Here is a 16,240-nt window from a genome sequence, read left to right on the forward strand (position 1 = left end):
ATAGAGAAGCAGAGAGAGATGAAAATAGAGACCAGCAAGTCAAAGGAAGTGAGGCCAATGAAGGAAGGAGGCAGCTGAGAAGAGTACAGGAGTCAGAAAGGTTAATAGACTGGAGATCCCAAAAGGAGTGAGTGACAGGGTAGAGGAGAGAGAAAGACAGATAAGCTGAAAGAGAGCAGGTAGCGATCAGAGAAAGGGAATTTAGAAATGAGAGATAATAAAGTGAACAGTATTTAGTAAAGACAAGGTCATGGGAATGATTGAGGCAGTGAGAAAATCTGTCTGAAACCAGAAATCAAAGGCATCGGACTGGAAAAACAGAATGAAGAACAATGGAGTTAAGTACTTACCAGGTTGGTGGGGGGGAAATAGGGCTGCCCATGGTGAGGGATAAAATTTGAGGAGACAGAAATGGGCTGAGTTTAGCAAAGTCACAAAGAAAGAAGCAAACTAATGGCCACTAGGAAAACTAGCCATGGAGGACTTCAAATCAGGAAGAGGGCAGAGCAGACAACAGGCCAGATGAAGCAGAAGCGGTAGAAGAGAGGAATCGTAGGACTTCAGAAGCGAATATGAAAGGGAAACAATTTTTTAAAAGCATCAACTGAAGAACAAGGTTCAGGGAAAGGAATAAAGATTCAAATCGATTTTTAAGGTTCTTTTTCAAACATGTTTGGAAACAAAAGTAACGCCCCACTGGGCATGCCCAGCACCAGTATTTCCCTCCTTGGGTGATCTTGGCAGAAAGGTTTAGTTATTCACCCAGAGCAGAGATCAGAAATTCAGAAGACCAGCACTGCCACTGGCTAGATGATGTGGGGTGGCAGGGTTGGAAAAACTTCTGACTGTCAAAGTAGTATGAAAAATGATGGAAAAGCAGTGATTTGAACTCTGCTATCCAGCACCTTTACTTCCAGATTAAATTAACTCTCCACAAAGCAAGACTTGAAGGCCTTCGTTGACTCTCCCTCACATCAACCTCCTGTTCCTAGAAGCTCAAATACCTGACACAGCATTCACCACCAGCATTCAAATTCAGCCATTAAGATTCTCATCTCGCTGTATAACAGCAAAGACAGAGATTCAGTGGACAGATTGCTGAAAACAAACATCACTGTGATTCTGGGTCCCGTTCAGAGATATCTGAGAACCACTGGCATAAGAAGTCCTTCTCCATTTCCAAGCCTCTGTCAAGAATTTCACTCTATGGCTTTCTTAATCATGAGCATGAATAAAACACCAGCCTTCTCAGACACTTCTAATACTGTATTTCATCTTCTGGTACATTGGTATGCTTTTAAAGTTTCTGCTCATTACAAAAAGACAACATACTTCTATTGCCCACTCCTACAATTGGTAGCTGGATCATTAGAGTGCAACAGAAGAGGGGGAAAAAAACCACATTATTCCTTGCTACCAAACTAGTGACATACAGAAAGTATAAAAAGTGAGCTGAACACATCATGTGTACCCGACCGATTACTATTTATTCATGTGTGTATATGAGGTTCACTCAAAATTACTGAAATCACATAAAAAACAGCCTACTTATAAACGTGAGCTCACAGGACTGGGGCCATAATGGGAGGTCTTCTTACGCCTTTCAGGCATTTTCACATGGTTTGAAAATGACTTTAGATTTGCTTTTCAGTTTTAGATAAAAACACTCTTTTGGGTTAATTGTGAATATATGTTGTGAATAATACAAAAAGAGATTTTTTGAAAGTACTGCCTTTTGTTACAGTCAAGAAAACTCATGTATTATCAACTACTGGAAGCAATAAACTGTCCACAAGATAGGTACCATCTACTGTAACATACATATATATATATATCTCTCTATATCTGTAACAAGAAAAGTTTGAAAAAATATCATAGAAACACTATCATTTTTACATTATATTTAATATCTGTATGTTTTATTTCTATTAGCTTAATGCACAGCAGGGGAGCTGACAAGACAAAGACTTTATGCAATGTCATTCAAAGCACAAAGTTTACTCATGAAGCAAGTTAATACTTGAGCACTACTGAAAGAAAAGGAAGAGCTAGCCAGACATTTTGGTTAGAATGTAACACGTTCTTTTTAAAGAAAATAAACATGTAATGCCATAGCTTAAAATAAATAGTGCCAAATGTTACCATCAATGACATACAAAAAAAATAGAACAGTGTTTTATAGAAGAAAATATTTTATAAGTGTGTAGCACACATGGACATGTTGTAACAGACTTACCATTTTCGTATGTTACTAGGTGCTTTACTTGGGGGATAGATTCCACAATCCCCAGTTACATATAAGCAGTTCTATTAACCCATATGGGCTTCTGAATTATAAAGTTCGGTACCAGAGTCATCTGTACCATTCATTTTACAAATTTTAAAATAGGAACAACTATTTCTTCTCCTCAGCACAACATTTAACCATAAATACTAAAAAACCAACAATAAAAAGAATTAAATGCTTAAGTATGCACATTTGCAAACTCTTAACTCATGATTTCTTTACTCAATGCATCCTTCCAGACACAAGGAAAAAAAAATAAAAATCTATTATTGGTTTCTTTCCGGGAAAGTTCAATATTTGATGCATAATATTAGATGCAAATAGCCTGACTGTGTTGAGAGGTTTCTTTCGGTGATTTTTAAATGTTCTAGTACATTTCAGAAAAAAAAAAAAAAAAAAAGTGGTTTGACTACTTGTGCATATTAAGAGCTAATCCTGGCAGTCAAGCACCTATTGTGCTGCCTTTCCCAATACAAACCATTTCATTACATGGTATATGAACTATTGTTATAGAACATAACCATCATTTTTAAAATGCAATCATCAGATAATAAATGAAAACAAGTGTAGAGGCTGCTAGACATAAACCAAGGTTTCTCAGATACTTCCCTACAAATTGTTCCACTGAAATCCTACAAGATTAGGTATACACAGAAGCTAGAAGGAAAACTAAGGATTCAACCTACAAAATCTGGAACCAAAAATTAAAAATATGTATTAAGATAAGCTGATGATCTGGCACATAGTATTTAAAAACTCCTGTATTTTGCCAAACACAATTTCCATAGTATTTGTAGTTTTAAAAAATACGAAACTAGAAAAACCCCTGACCTAGGCTTGAACGTTTCATCCACAAACTAACTCCACAGCTGGATTTTTATTCTTTGAGCATTATATCAAATGAAAAATTAAAGCCGCACAGATAAACAAACAGAAAAAATCTGAGCATGCAGGGAACTGACTGCATCTAGAACCCACATGTGCATGTACATCGCGCTGCTTTTATTTGAACTGATTTCTTTTTACCCACACAAGGAAAAAGATTTAACTGACCGTTAACAGCTTCTTAGCAATATCACTGGTAAAAGTTATGTCTTTACAGTTCTGAATAAAAAGTTCAGTCTTGAAACTCAAGAAATTTCAGTCCATTCTCCATTTTTACCACATTTAAAAACAAGACATCTTCCTTCCTTAACAATACAAATATTATTGAAGCATACCTGAAAAGGTACTAAGGTCTAACAAAAATATTCTGAATTTCCTTTTCAACTAATAAAGTATTTGCAAGACATTTTGCAGATATATATTTATTTCCCAAATGAAGAAGTGGCAACTTTCTCTTAAATATAAAAGCTAGAATTTACTTTTGCCAAGTATAAAACTAGTACTCAGAATACAAAACCAGATACTCATGAAGAATACATTTGGTGTTATACTACACTTATCTTTTCCAAAAGGTTTCTGTATTTAAAAAAAAAATATTAAAAATTTAAATGTACTGTGAGGTCATTCAAATTATTTTAAACACAAAAATCTACAAACAGTGGCACATACGTAAACAGTCGGGAGGTTGTAACTTAGAGATCACATCCTTTAATCAGGCCGTCTCCTAACGGCTAGCCTCAAAAGAACCCGATTTGCTACGAGAAGCATCTGCAGGGTTTTAAGACTTAACTATGCAGACTCCTATTGCCCCAGGGCAGTGCTGCACAACTCTATTGAAAACGATCAGATTGCAGAATCAACACCTTAAATTTTCCCAGAAAACCTCCAACAAGCGTTTTCTGTGCACTATGACAGAATAACAAAAGAAAAAAAGGATGTTGCAAAAATTTCAGCGCGATAATTTTTCCTGAAACTATTTTCCCCATCACATTTGGCAAGCAGAGAACTAATCCTATCGCCTGTCTACTCCTACACCGAGAACTGCAAACTACAATTCAATATAAAATACAATAACCTTCTACAATAATTATGTCCCTCTTAGAACAAAGATTAAAATAAAGTTAACTGTGCTGATTCATACTGTACATAAATTACTAAGAAGGTGAGAGATTCAGACATTTTGCTTCTGGATAATAAGCCTAATATCTGTATCATGTGCAAAAGTGCAACTGTGTTTTAGAACTGAGGCCCAACTGAACACGATTTTGTTATTAAAATACACCTGAACCCACTTAATATGGAAAACAGTGGTTCTCGGTATCTTGTAAAGTTATGCTTTACATATTGAAACCTGTTGTAAAACTGCAAGTTAGTAAAAAATACAAAAAAATAGAAATAAACAGAAAACAACAAAGCTTGTATATAAATCGGCTTACAATTCAAAGCACAACAGTAAGCTTCAAATAATTACATTTCAGTAACACAAACAAAGAGGTGGGATGATTTTCTTAAAATACTTGGTTATTTCCGCTTTTTTCTTCATGATCTGCCGTCTCTTTAGCTGCTCGCAGTGTGTGCATGCATACGTTTCGCTACATCGTAGACATAGGTTACGTCTGGTCGCTTCTCTGGATCTGGGTTGATGCACATATTAACTAATTGCCGCAGCTAGGAAAGGAAAATAACATGTAAGAAAGCCAACAATCCTGTCAATTAGTATTTATGCATTATCAAATTCAAATTAGTAAGAGTGGCAAAAATTAGCCAAAATAGCAATCCTGCATAAACACAGACACTCAGCCCTCCCTCTCTTGACACAGGCTGCACGCAGCTTTAGGTGAGCACATATGCAACACGCTCCCGTGGCTTACGTTTTGTAGCGTTGTCCAGAAAAATGGATGAATAGGTTTAAGTTCTAATCCTTTTAACACACAACTTTAGACATGCATTTAGTCCCATTATACATCATAGAAATGAAAATTCCCGTGCTTTTGGAGGGCTGTACCTGCAAACCGCAGAAGGCTGAAACTCGCGCCAAGAAGGTAAATTGGGACTGCTTGCTCATTCTCTCCTGACACAAGAGTTAGCCGGCAATAAATGGCATTGCTGTGTGCCAGGTTCCAACAAACAAAAGGCAGCGACTCTCTTAATAAGGCACAGTTAACCTGCAGAACCTCCTCTTGCTAGAAGGTACTAATACACACGCATTCTGAAAGCAACTGAGCAAATTAAACCCACTGAGGGATATTTAATACAAAGACTCCACCTTTTACTGAGGAAATCTCCAAACTTAAAATTGGAAGCTAGGAAAGTATTTTGGGGAGGTATCACGTTATGCTGGCCCTGTTACTCTACCTGCCCAACGTTGGAGACTTGGTTCTGGAATAAGTAACCTTTGGTCAACATCCCAGTGTCTATTCTTAGGATTAGATCCCTGATTTTTTTCTTTATAGAAAGAAGCATGTAATTAACAAATACGTTCATGGAAGCCTCTATCTGGGAATAAACAAATCAGCACTCCTAGAAAACCCCATGTTTCCACAAGTACCACAATCTATTGGGCTTTCTATAGCACACATATTCAGCGGAAGCAACACCAAAGAGCTCCCACACCACTTGGATACTTCTCACTGCCTCCACAAACTGGCAGAACACTTGCAGGTTTTTCTTTCTCCCTTGACACACCTAAGAACTTATGACATTAGAACTTAATACATTGTCTGGATAACCTCCTGATGGGGCATCTATTTTGAATTGTGTGCATCTCCTAAGCATTTTGCAACATGGAATACACATGCTTCATGATGGCTTATTAAAAAGTTTACCATCCTTTGCAAAAGCAACTTAACCAATTCTGAAGCTCTTCCTTCATGCTTTTTACTAGCTTTGGCAAATCCTCCTGGATCTCCTTATAGCACAGAGCGGGAAGACACAACGAACAAAAAACCAACTTGCGATCCACCCTTCTATGGCAATATGTCCAATTTGGTTCAGTCTCTCTCCCAGTACTATTAGGTATGATTATTGAAAAAAATGTGTAATTATTGCAACTAACACAGAGCGACCTCATCACCATGATTATTCAAAAGTAACACAGATTACATATTCAAATCTGCCATCAGAGAGTTTCCTTCCTGCTTTTTATAAAAAGACCAAGAAGGATTTTAAATTATAATTATAATCCTTTCACTTTTTAGAAGACTAATTTAAATGCACAGGAATAGGAAGTCCAGAAGTTAAGTAAAAAATATTGCATACCCCTATTTAAAACTTTGTCCATTAGCCCTTGCAGAACCACTATAAGTTGTATACAATGCACAGGTTTTTCATATTTAACAATACAAAAACTATGTCACTAGACATCCCCTCCCTTACAAGAAGAGCTTAATATTTAAAAATGAGATCATTAGTTCTGAAGATAGCGGTCCGATTGCTGGATTGAAAAGAAACATTAAATCAAAATAATCTGTAACAGACTTGCTATTTGAATCTTAAATATGCTAAGTATATTTTGACTAATGGAGTTATAAAAGGCATCACATCGCTTCTGGCAGCCAATAAATAAAATACAATACCACTGACAGGAAAAACTATTAGACTGTAATAACCCCCAATCATTTGGAGAATAGAATGCTGGAAATCACGAACTACTGTAAGAAATAATAATTGCCAACATGTAATACACATATGCAAGGCAAAACAATCTCCTGTAGAAGCAGCAGGTGGGACACGGTGTAAGCAACAGGCACAATGTATTGGCAGAGATGAGCAGCTTGCTGTGTGTGAAACACCTCAGACAACCTGCACGGAAAACGGGAAAGGCTGAAGAGCATCCAAAAACCCCAAGCCTGAAATCAGGCTCAAATAGGCAAACATTTTGTAAAGAGAATACAAGTGTAATTTATCTGGAGAATACGACATCGAGTCTTGTACGTATACATTTATCTTTCTCTGCGAAGACTTCCATCTGTTCAATTAGAACTGCATACACTAAATAAAGTCTTACTAAAAGACTTTGCAGGATTGAAACCTATGAAGCTATCATCAGAGGGGAAAAAGAATACTCTTTTTCCTCTCTTTATCAAGCTCTATATTGATAACTTCACTTATGTAGTACAGCAGAAGCAGACCTTCAAGAAATTTACCTGTCAAAAGCATGCCTCGTTTGCCTCCAGTGGGCTACTTCATGTCCTGTCGATCCTGGCCTGTGGGTAACTGATTTTGTTTTCTAAACTCAACTTTGTCACCTAAACTCACCTTTGTCACCTAAAAAAAATCAATTTCAGACTCAAACTGTTTGCTATGTCGTTAAACAGGAAGCCTTCCTTCAGAGTTACTTTGTTATGTGTTACAGTGTATTACGATTCAAAGCTTCAATAAAATGCTTCAATAAAAAAAGCTTCGAAGCTTCAATAAAATGGCCACGAAGATTCAATGCTTAGAAAGACACTGTAGCAAAACAGCATCATTACTCAAGAGTACATGTAAGGCTTTAGGTCCTATTAATCCCTGTAAGTACACTGGCAAAATCCATTCACCCACACGGTGTCTTGACTGGTGAATTTTTGCAGCCTCTTATTCTTCACGCTACCCAAAATGCATATGTAGCTACTATTGTTGGGATGCGAGAAAGGATCTACAAGAATATGTTCACAGCAAGGGACAGTCACTGAATCAATTTACTCAGAAATTCTCTTCCCAACATAGTGCCAAGAGGTGAGCTCAATTAGTGAGAAACCTTAACTATCACTGTAATAAAATAAACCACAGAGTCATAGATCTCTTTTGGCTATGAGTCTTAACATTTAAATGGTGGTCACTGCTATTAGTGCGAAACCTCCCTCCCCTCCCCAGTCCGGAGCCTCAGCTGCAAGGCAGGAACGCTGAGCTGTCTGTGCTCAGGACACTGCACAACGATAGTACAGATTCCCGAGTCATTCCTAAACCCTTGAGCTCTTTTTGAGCCTTGTTATTGAGCAGCAGACCTTTGGGAAAAGGTGGATTAATTTTGCTGTACAGAATGAAACAATTGCACAGGAAGACAGCCTTTCAGGCCTGTAACTGGGACCATGCTGGATACTAATACTTGGTTATAGCACTATTCCTTTAACTCCTACAGGAACATCCATTTCAATAAACCTGAAATCCATTTGCCAGCCCCTTTAGTATTAATAAAATCTCAGATGTAGCAGAAAAGCCCGACAATACCATGGGAAGAAGCACTGGGATTCTAAAGTCAGACTATCATTAGAGATAGAGTAATTTTTTTTCTTATTTGGCACAGACTGGCCACCAGGCAGAGCAGAGTTATGACTGAGCTGGAGGGACCTCCTGTTGCATCCCCAAGCTGTAAACTTCTTCAGCTGCTTATTGTTCTTAACCTCCTCTGTGCACTTCGCGCAATGACTGTCTTTAGCCTGGAGCTTAGCCTGACATCGGAGCAGTGGGACACACTTTCTTTAACTTTAGCAGGTTTTTCAGCTATGAAATAAATAATTATCGCTCAAGTCAGGAGGAAGGGGGAGGAAGACAGAACTATGACAGGCGAGTGCTTCGCATTCTTAGCCAGTTGAAAAAAGAGAAGTTTTCGTATCGGAAAGTTTGGATGGGAAAGAAAACCCACAAACCCTTCTTACTCTGAACAGGAGACCTTCTTGAAGCCCTTCCTCAGTGTTGTTCTCAAGCCCTTCTGCTGGCAACTATCACTGCCATTCTAGACCTGCTGGCTCATTCAGCCCTCACGGCTGGGTAGGAGGTTGGCTATGGACTTTAGAAGTAATGCACCTCCATCAAAGGGGAGACTGAAAAGTTTCATCTGTCATGAAAGCAACACGATACTAATATTGGCTGACAGGATTTTAAGAGTACTGACTGGGGGTGGCAAGGGAGCCCCAGCTTTGAATTCCCTAAAGCAGAACAGCTCTCAGTAAATGCCAAGTACTCACCCTGAATACCAGAAGTTCTTCAGGAATATTCAAAAATTGAGGTATCCACAGTTAAACATTACGACTCTACTGCTGAAGCAATACTTTGTGAAAATGCATCTTAGCATATTTGGAATTCTAATCAAAGGTTTTAAGAAAAATTATCCATCCGTCCATTTATCTTAAGGTGCACCTTTCTGTCACAGCATTTTCTGATGACACGAATATGATACAATACTAAAAGGTTATTCTTACAGAGAGCAAAATTTAGAAAAACAGTCACATCTTAAAACTCATTAAAACCTACTTACAAAAAGGTACTCTAAAAAGCACTTGTCTTGTATTTTGTAATGAAAGTATTTACACACCCATATCAGAGGATGCAGAGATCAACACTCAGTGAATTTTTTTCTTTCCAAAAATTCTTTGTTATAAAATATGAAGTGGTTTTTACTGTTTGGTGATCCCTGATCTTTACTGCTCACTGAGTGTGCTTCCAACCTCATGAAAGGTTTGATATCTAAATTTCCAGTACAGGTGAAACATTTAGGACAGTATCCCAGTATGACAGATAACACGTTTTTGTTTCAATTTTTTTTGCAGTTCATGCCAGCACATGATTTTTTTCATACAAGTAAAAGAAAAAGTATATTTTGGTGCAATAAGTAACATATCTATTTTTCCATGTACCTTAGTGAAGACACAATTCTTCGTATCAGAGCATTAAAAAAATGTTCCCATTGCAGTCTCCATAGTTGATTACATCTTTTAAGTATTTTCGTACCTATCTTCATACCTATCATAGCTCTGATTCTGTCATTATGTTTTAAAATAACTTATGTGTATTTTGCAAATAGCGGTTTATCCGAGGTGCAGAAGTACGTGTCTGCTTTGAAATAAAGAAAACGTAACATGTTGTGCTTTGCAGCTTTTTTCAACACTAGACACTATACGGATGTAAGTAAAAGGTGGAATCTCTTTCCCCATCCAAACTCTAAGACCTTCTATCTGGGCCAGACTTTGATATTTGCCCCTTGGCTGGGAATCCGCATATCCAACTTCACACTTAGCTGCAGCGGAGTAGCCCTGCAGGCAGGCCAACTTCAACGAACCACTAGTGGTATCATCATTAAAATCCTGCTGAAGGTCACCATGGAAACCGCCTGCTGAGGCTTCGCTGCTGCACTCGGCATCTCCTAATCAGCTACCATGTGAAATGCAAATTCAGACAGTCTGAAAATTAGTCAAGAAGAATAGAGGATGAGGATGCAGATATGTGAAATATTCATGCGCTTCATGGAAAAAGGAAGACAGCATGAATGACACAACAAAGAACGGCCCCTGACATTCTTGCTATCATTTTGCATTATTGTTCACACCCTACTGTATTTCCAGGCCTCCAGTTCTGAAGTTGGTTATATGAACCGCCATATTTATAGTCTACAATAAATAATAATTAAAAACAGGCCCGGTAAAAGGACTAATTGGAAAACCCACAAAGAGGTATAGTGCATAAATTACATCCTTTGTAGCGTCACTGGGTTATCTTTTTAAGCCCATTTTTTTTTCATAAAAGGGGAAAAATTGTCACTATAAATACAAAACAAAACAAAATAACTGGGCAGTAATCTTTTATTAATAGTTCAATCACTGTCTCTGAATGTAAAAAAATTTAAGGTTTGGAATTACAGCTCCTACTCCATAACTGAAACTGCACAATGCTTTATGTTTATTAGAAGTATTTCAGTGCTCGTGTTTATTTGCGTTTTCAAAGTAATCTTTAATTCATGTAGACTGAATTCAATTAGAATTGGTTACTAATATGTGTCCTTTGGTTTACAGCTTCTATCAGGTTGCCCTGTTCTTTTCAAAGTGGGAAAGTATTTCAAAACTGGCATCTCAGAACATTAACAAGCAAACATTTATATTTTCCATTCTGTTACTCACACTAAGAAAAATATTTAATTTATCTTATTTAGTTTCTTTTCATTTTAGAGCTGAAAAAAGCAAGTAACCCCCCCTTAAGTGCATTAATGACAGTAAAGAACTGTTACCTACCAGCTTAAAACAAACACGGCTGTGATATGCCTGAGTATATTGTTCAAATTCAATTATATTATGTCTGCCTGTATTTCTCTGAAATTTATTATTACCGTTGTCAAGAACCACTCTTTCTTGCAAACAAATTGCCGTTCAATTCTATCGAATGGCACACCACAGTTTTATAATGCAGACAAATAGGAACTAAACAATTCATTTTTACTAGTGAGCTACATTATAGCTATTCTAATGCAAGCCCCTAGAGAAACAAGGCTAGTGCCCTAATTTACTGCGCAACATAAACTTGTAGAGTTGTGCTTTTAGAAAAGTATACTACAGATGTAAGATTCAATCCCATTCTGGCACATAGAACATATCATTGGGCATTCTGGGAAAGCATTTTGTCATACTTGCAAGGAAGCTCAATGAAATTAAGAAGCTAACACTATGAGGTTTCCATCATTAAACCCCCAAAATTTAAAACCACATCAGGGACTTGTTTTGACAGGAACATTTGAGCGAGTTCAACAAGCAAACATTTACGGGCATAATCTGCAAATAACATAAAATCACACAAGTTCATTTACCTCCCTGGAAGCGCGCCAGCTTACATAAACCAAGGCTCTAGCCCACGAACAGGAAAATCACTTACTTCCTCTGAATAGTGATCTGAAGGGAGAGGTGGGTAGTCACACTGTTCTATCTTCTTGCACAGGGAGTACAAGTTCATTTTATCACCATAAAAGGGACTCTGTAGCGCGGCCATCTGTTTAAAGAAAATGTACAGTTTTCTTTTGGTTTTAAGTAAACCTGTTTTGTCATAAAATCTGTAATACGAACAAATCAAAGTGATTTTTAACAACTCTGGATTCCCTGCTTAGAAGTGTCACAATGCCTAAACCAGAAGTTCCAAAACTATTACTGTAACCACTGTGTGTGCTTATTCTACGTTGTACAGTCATACCTGTCACAACCCTTATATTGCAGTATTTGAATTGTACACCGTAACAGCTTTATTAATAGAGTATGAGAAAAATTGAGTAGTATCCGACACTGCTGCGAGCGTGGAGGGTCCTTGCACCATGAGAGAGACAAGAAGAAAAAACAAAACACCACAATGTAATTTTCCACTGAAGACCTTTTGGAAAAAAACCACATAATTTATTTGAAAACACCATGTGATCTAAAGCAATACGGTATGGTGAAAATGCTGGATAACAGTAGTAGACTTTGTAACCTTCATAGCTATTACTAGACTTCGATACAGGTGGTTTTTTTTAAAGCAAGAAAACTACAGGTAATGCCTATACCTGGAAAAAAATAAACCAAGCCCCAAAACTTTGTAATTCAGTATGTTATTTGAAAATATGTTTTTAAAAAAATATCCCAAAACATCGTCAGAAGTGCAGAACTGGCACCCACATCTATATTTTACAATTGTAATACTTAAATAAGAATATATCTGTGGGAAAGCACTTAAATAAATGACAAGCTTAAGACCAGCATTAGTCAACCTACGCTTTATTTCCAGAAAATGTTACAACTTGACATTTAAGGTGGAAACAAATGCTACGGTTAGCAGGATTACAAATTTAAAAATTCATTTAAAAATCTCTCCATTCTGTTCAAAGCCTTCTAAGTCTTTGAACCGCAGCAGCACGAGCGCTGCTTTGAGTGCAGCGCTGCCCCAAAGTCAGTCACCCTTTTCTACATGTGCTAATAAGTTTGATTTTGGAAGGACAATGTGTACATTCCCCAGACAGGCAGAGTGTGTGTGAAACACGCTAGTCCATGCTGTGCTACTCAGTGAGCTTCAGCAGGGACAGGACAAGCTGAAAATGGCTCTCATCTGTCTTGTGGTCTTCCAGATAGCAGTTTAACTCCTTCATGGCTAAATACCAATATCACTGGGGGAAAACGTATGAAGAAAATTACCAACATTCTCTTACACTTACTTGATACGTGATAAAAACCGCTCTCAAATAATTCAGTACTTTTTTCATACTACCTCAGAGTAAGAATAAATCCTTGTAGAGCTCCCAAAACAAATACCATACTACAGGTCTACCCTACACCACTCCTAAAAAATCTGTATTACCAAAACAATGTTATTGTTTTGGATTTACATGATGTTGTCTCTTACCTTAAAAAGAATGTTAAAAATGCAAGCTGAAGACCAAAAAAGAAAAGAAAAAAAAAAAAAGAAAAATCAACCGCAGGGTCTGTACGCATGCAGAAATTCTAAATAAATGCACAGATACTCATTTCGTACTCTAGGTGTTCATTAAAAAGTACTTTTGTTTGAATGCTGCGGAGTGTTAAAAAAATTCTGAATGTCCCCTAAGGAGTTAAAACAGGAATACTATATTTTCATGCATCTCCTGCTTTGACAGATGAAAAATGTCAACTGTCCTGTTTTTATTTTCAAGCTTTTGCACTATTCATCTGGTTCATTAGTGCATCTCGCTGCTGCCCCTGACAGCTGCTCGCCCTCTCCTCCCAGCAGCTGAATTTTTCAGGCTAATTTGATCCTCCACACTGAGACGATCGCTAGAATGATTGACTTGCTCCCTGACCTCCAGGGTCTGACTTTCCTGATTAGTATTCTGGGGGTGTCTGAGGGACGAAAGCCCACTGTCTGTCTTCGGGGCTGGTGGCAGCTCTCTCTCTCTCTCTTTTTTTTTTTTTTTCCCCCTTTTTTTTTTTTTTTTTGAACTGTAAGCCACCAACCTACAACCCTGTAAGGATGCAATTGCTACGCTGAACAATAAAAGGAAATGTGTAAAACCTACTTTTCCATGTAAAGGTCCATGTAGCAAAAGCACAGCATCTTGATTTTAATTAGTAAAGTCTACTTTGTTGCATATCAATTAAAACTCCAGTGGTAGTGTTTTTGAGGTTTCAGAAATACCTGGGGCTCTAAAAAAAAAATCAGACTTTAAAATATACTTTTAAATATCTTATTGGCCACATACTTAGCATTGAATAATAGACTGTAATATAGTTTAGAAACAATAATTTTTAAAAACAACATAGACTATAGCAAATTAGTCTAAACTTTAATTAAAACATAACTGGAAAACATTTAGCAGCAATTAAGCTTTTATTGAGAAGTGATAAACATGCCACAGCTTTTCTCCAATTAAGCTGGAGAGAATCCAGAGTAGATATGAGCACATATCAACATGAAATCAACATAACAAAACATGCTAAAATCCAGGCAATAGTCACGTCACAAAAAGACACCCAGCACAAAACTGCATGGATAATAAAAATACCATGGATAATAAGGTTCTTCTTACTTGAAGAACCTTAAGTAACCACTTTCAAATAATAATTAAAAAAAGACGAAAATGCTAAGATGTTTTGAGTTTACTGCACCTCAAATTTCAAAATTACATTTCAATGATCAAAAACCCCCACCCAAAAAAACCTGAAACATCTGGTATGTTGTAGAACTAACTAAGTGGGATAAATGTGCCTCTCAAAAAAAAAACAACAAAAAAAACCAAAAAACACCAAACCAAAAAAACAAAAAACCCACAAAACCAAAAAGCTATAGTTGAAGAAGTTGCCATATACTACAGCTATTTATCAACAACAAGTATCCAAATAATTACTTTATTCTTACAATAAGGAAAAAAAATGAACACATCATCATATCAATTTAAATACCATCCCGGTAAAACTTCTAAAACAAATAAAATGAGAATGGTATTTAAAGATGCTGAGTTGACCAGTGGAATTAAGATATTTAGCTATTTTGAAATTATTTACCAGATCAAAGAAAAATTTAATATTCATATAGGTGTTTAATACACTGTACCAGCATCAAAGCAGCAAGTTCAAAAAAAAAAAACCAAACAACAAACCTTTAGAAAAGTGATGCTGATTTCTATCCAACAGCTTTACATTATATAACACAGAAGAAAAATTAACCTTAAAATGTGTTAATTTTATATAGTAATCAGTTATTCAAAGGTTTTATTTGTTTGTTTCCAGATTTTAAAAAGTCCTCAAGAAAACCAATGAGGGGAAAAGAAGCAGTAATACTGAAAAACCCTCATCTACCTTTATGCTATCTCTGCACGTTTGTACAAGCAGGAGCCTGAAGTGGAGCACTGAAATTGCCATGGTCAGTACTACGGGATCCCAATATGGGATTAAGTTTTAGTTCAGGATTTAAACTCCAAAATACCTGCTATCAGGTATTGGACTTCATTCCTGGGAATCATCCCAAAGATTTAGAAGCAACAGCTATATATAGAACTGAAAACTCTGCACAACTGCAATAGAGCTATTTGCCCTTTTAATATTTAAAGCAACATGCTAGTGATAGGAAGTACACTAATATTACTGGAGACAATACACCTGGTAGTAACACACAACTTCAACAGGCTGATAATGTTATTTTACAAAAAGCTAAAACAACAGGAGGTGCCGCTCCTGTTGATCATGAGTTAAGTGAGTTCTGCTGGCTCACTGAGGCAAGTGGCTTGCAGGTAAATGAAAAGGGAGTTGGGTATTTTAGCTTTTATCTGGAACATGACTAGAAAGACTTCATTGCCCCCGCTGATGGACAGAAATTTTTTTTTCAGCATCCTTCAACACAAGATTTTAGTCTTTTGATCAACAAGTGACACGCAAAGAACTTTGAAGACATAGTTGCCTTAGAAGCCTACCTGGTCTTCACACCTTCATTGGCCTCAATTTCAATTTGCCCTGTATCTTTATTTTCTCAGAATATAATATCATTTAAAATTATGTGTCACCTACTAATCTTGACCGTATTAATAACAGAAACTGACCAATAATTATAGTTTAACTAACTGAAGAAAGAATAGAAAAATTACACATGTCTGTGCAGCAGAAGTCATTATCTTGAGAGCTAATCCAATCTAGTAGTAATAAGCACACAGTAATTTTTTTTCCTTGTTATTTTACTGAGGTTTTAAATAATTTTAAATAAATTAAACTTGCAATAAAGTAACTATATTGCAGTTTTTGAAAGCGTTTGTTACATACTTAAGTCAGTCCAACTATTTCTCAATGCATTTATTACCAAAATTGTATAATCAGCACAGGCCGCTAAACCACCCAGAAC

The 16,240-nt window shown here is 36.8% G+C and overlaps 1 protein-coding gene across 5 annotated transcripts in view; it reads right to left on the bottom strand.

Moving 5' to 3' along the window:
* Positions 1-1,897: 1,897 nt before the first annotated feature.
* Positions 1,898-16,240, bottom strand: part of NEK7 (NIMA related kinase 7) — a 74,890-nt gene continuing 60,547 nt past the window's right edge. For 4 of the 5 annotated variants that reach the window (XM_063344736.1, XM_063344733.1, XM_063344734.1 and 1 more), the window contains 2 exons: positions 11,789-11,902; positions 1,898-4,840 (listed from right to left, as the gene is read on the bottom strand). In XM_063344736.1, coding sequence (XP_063200806.1) covers positions 4,730-4,840; positions 11,789-11,902 — 225 coding nt within the window. In that variant the 3' untranslated portion in view covers positions 1,898-4,729. Of the gene's footprint in view, positions 4,841-11,788; positions 11,903-13,279; positions 13,306-16,240 lie in introns of all 5 variants that reach the window. The other variant, XR_010072333.1, reaches the window with a different exon arrangement.

Source organism: Chroicocephalus ridibundus, chromosome 8 (assembly GCF_963924245.1).
Source record: "Chroicocephalus ridibundus chromosome 8, bChrRid1.1, whole genome shotgun sequence".
Lineage (NCBI taxonomy): Eukaryota > Metazoa > Chordata > Aves > Charadriiformes > Laridae > Chroicocephalus > Chroicocephalus ridibundus.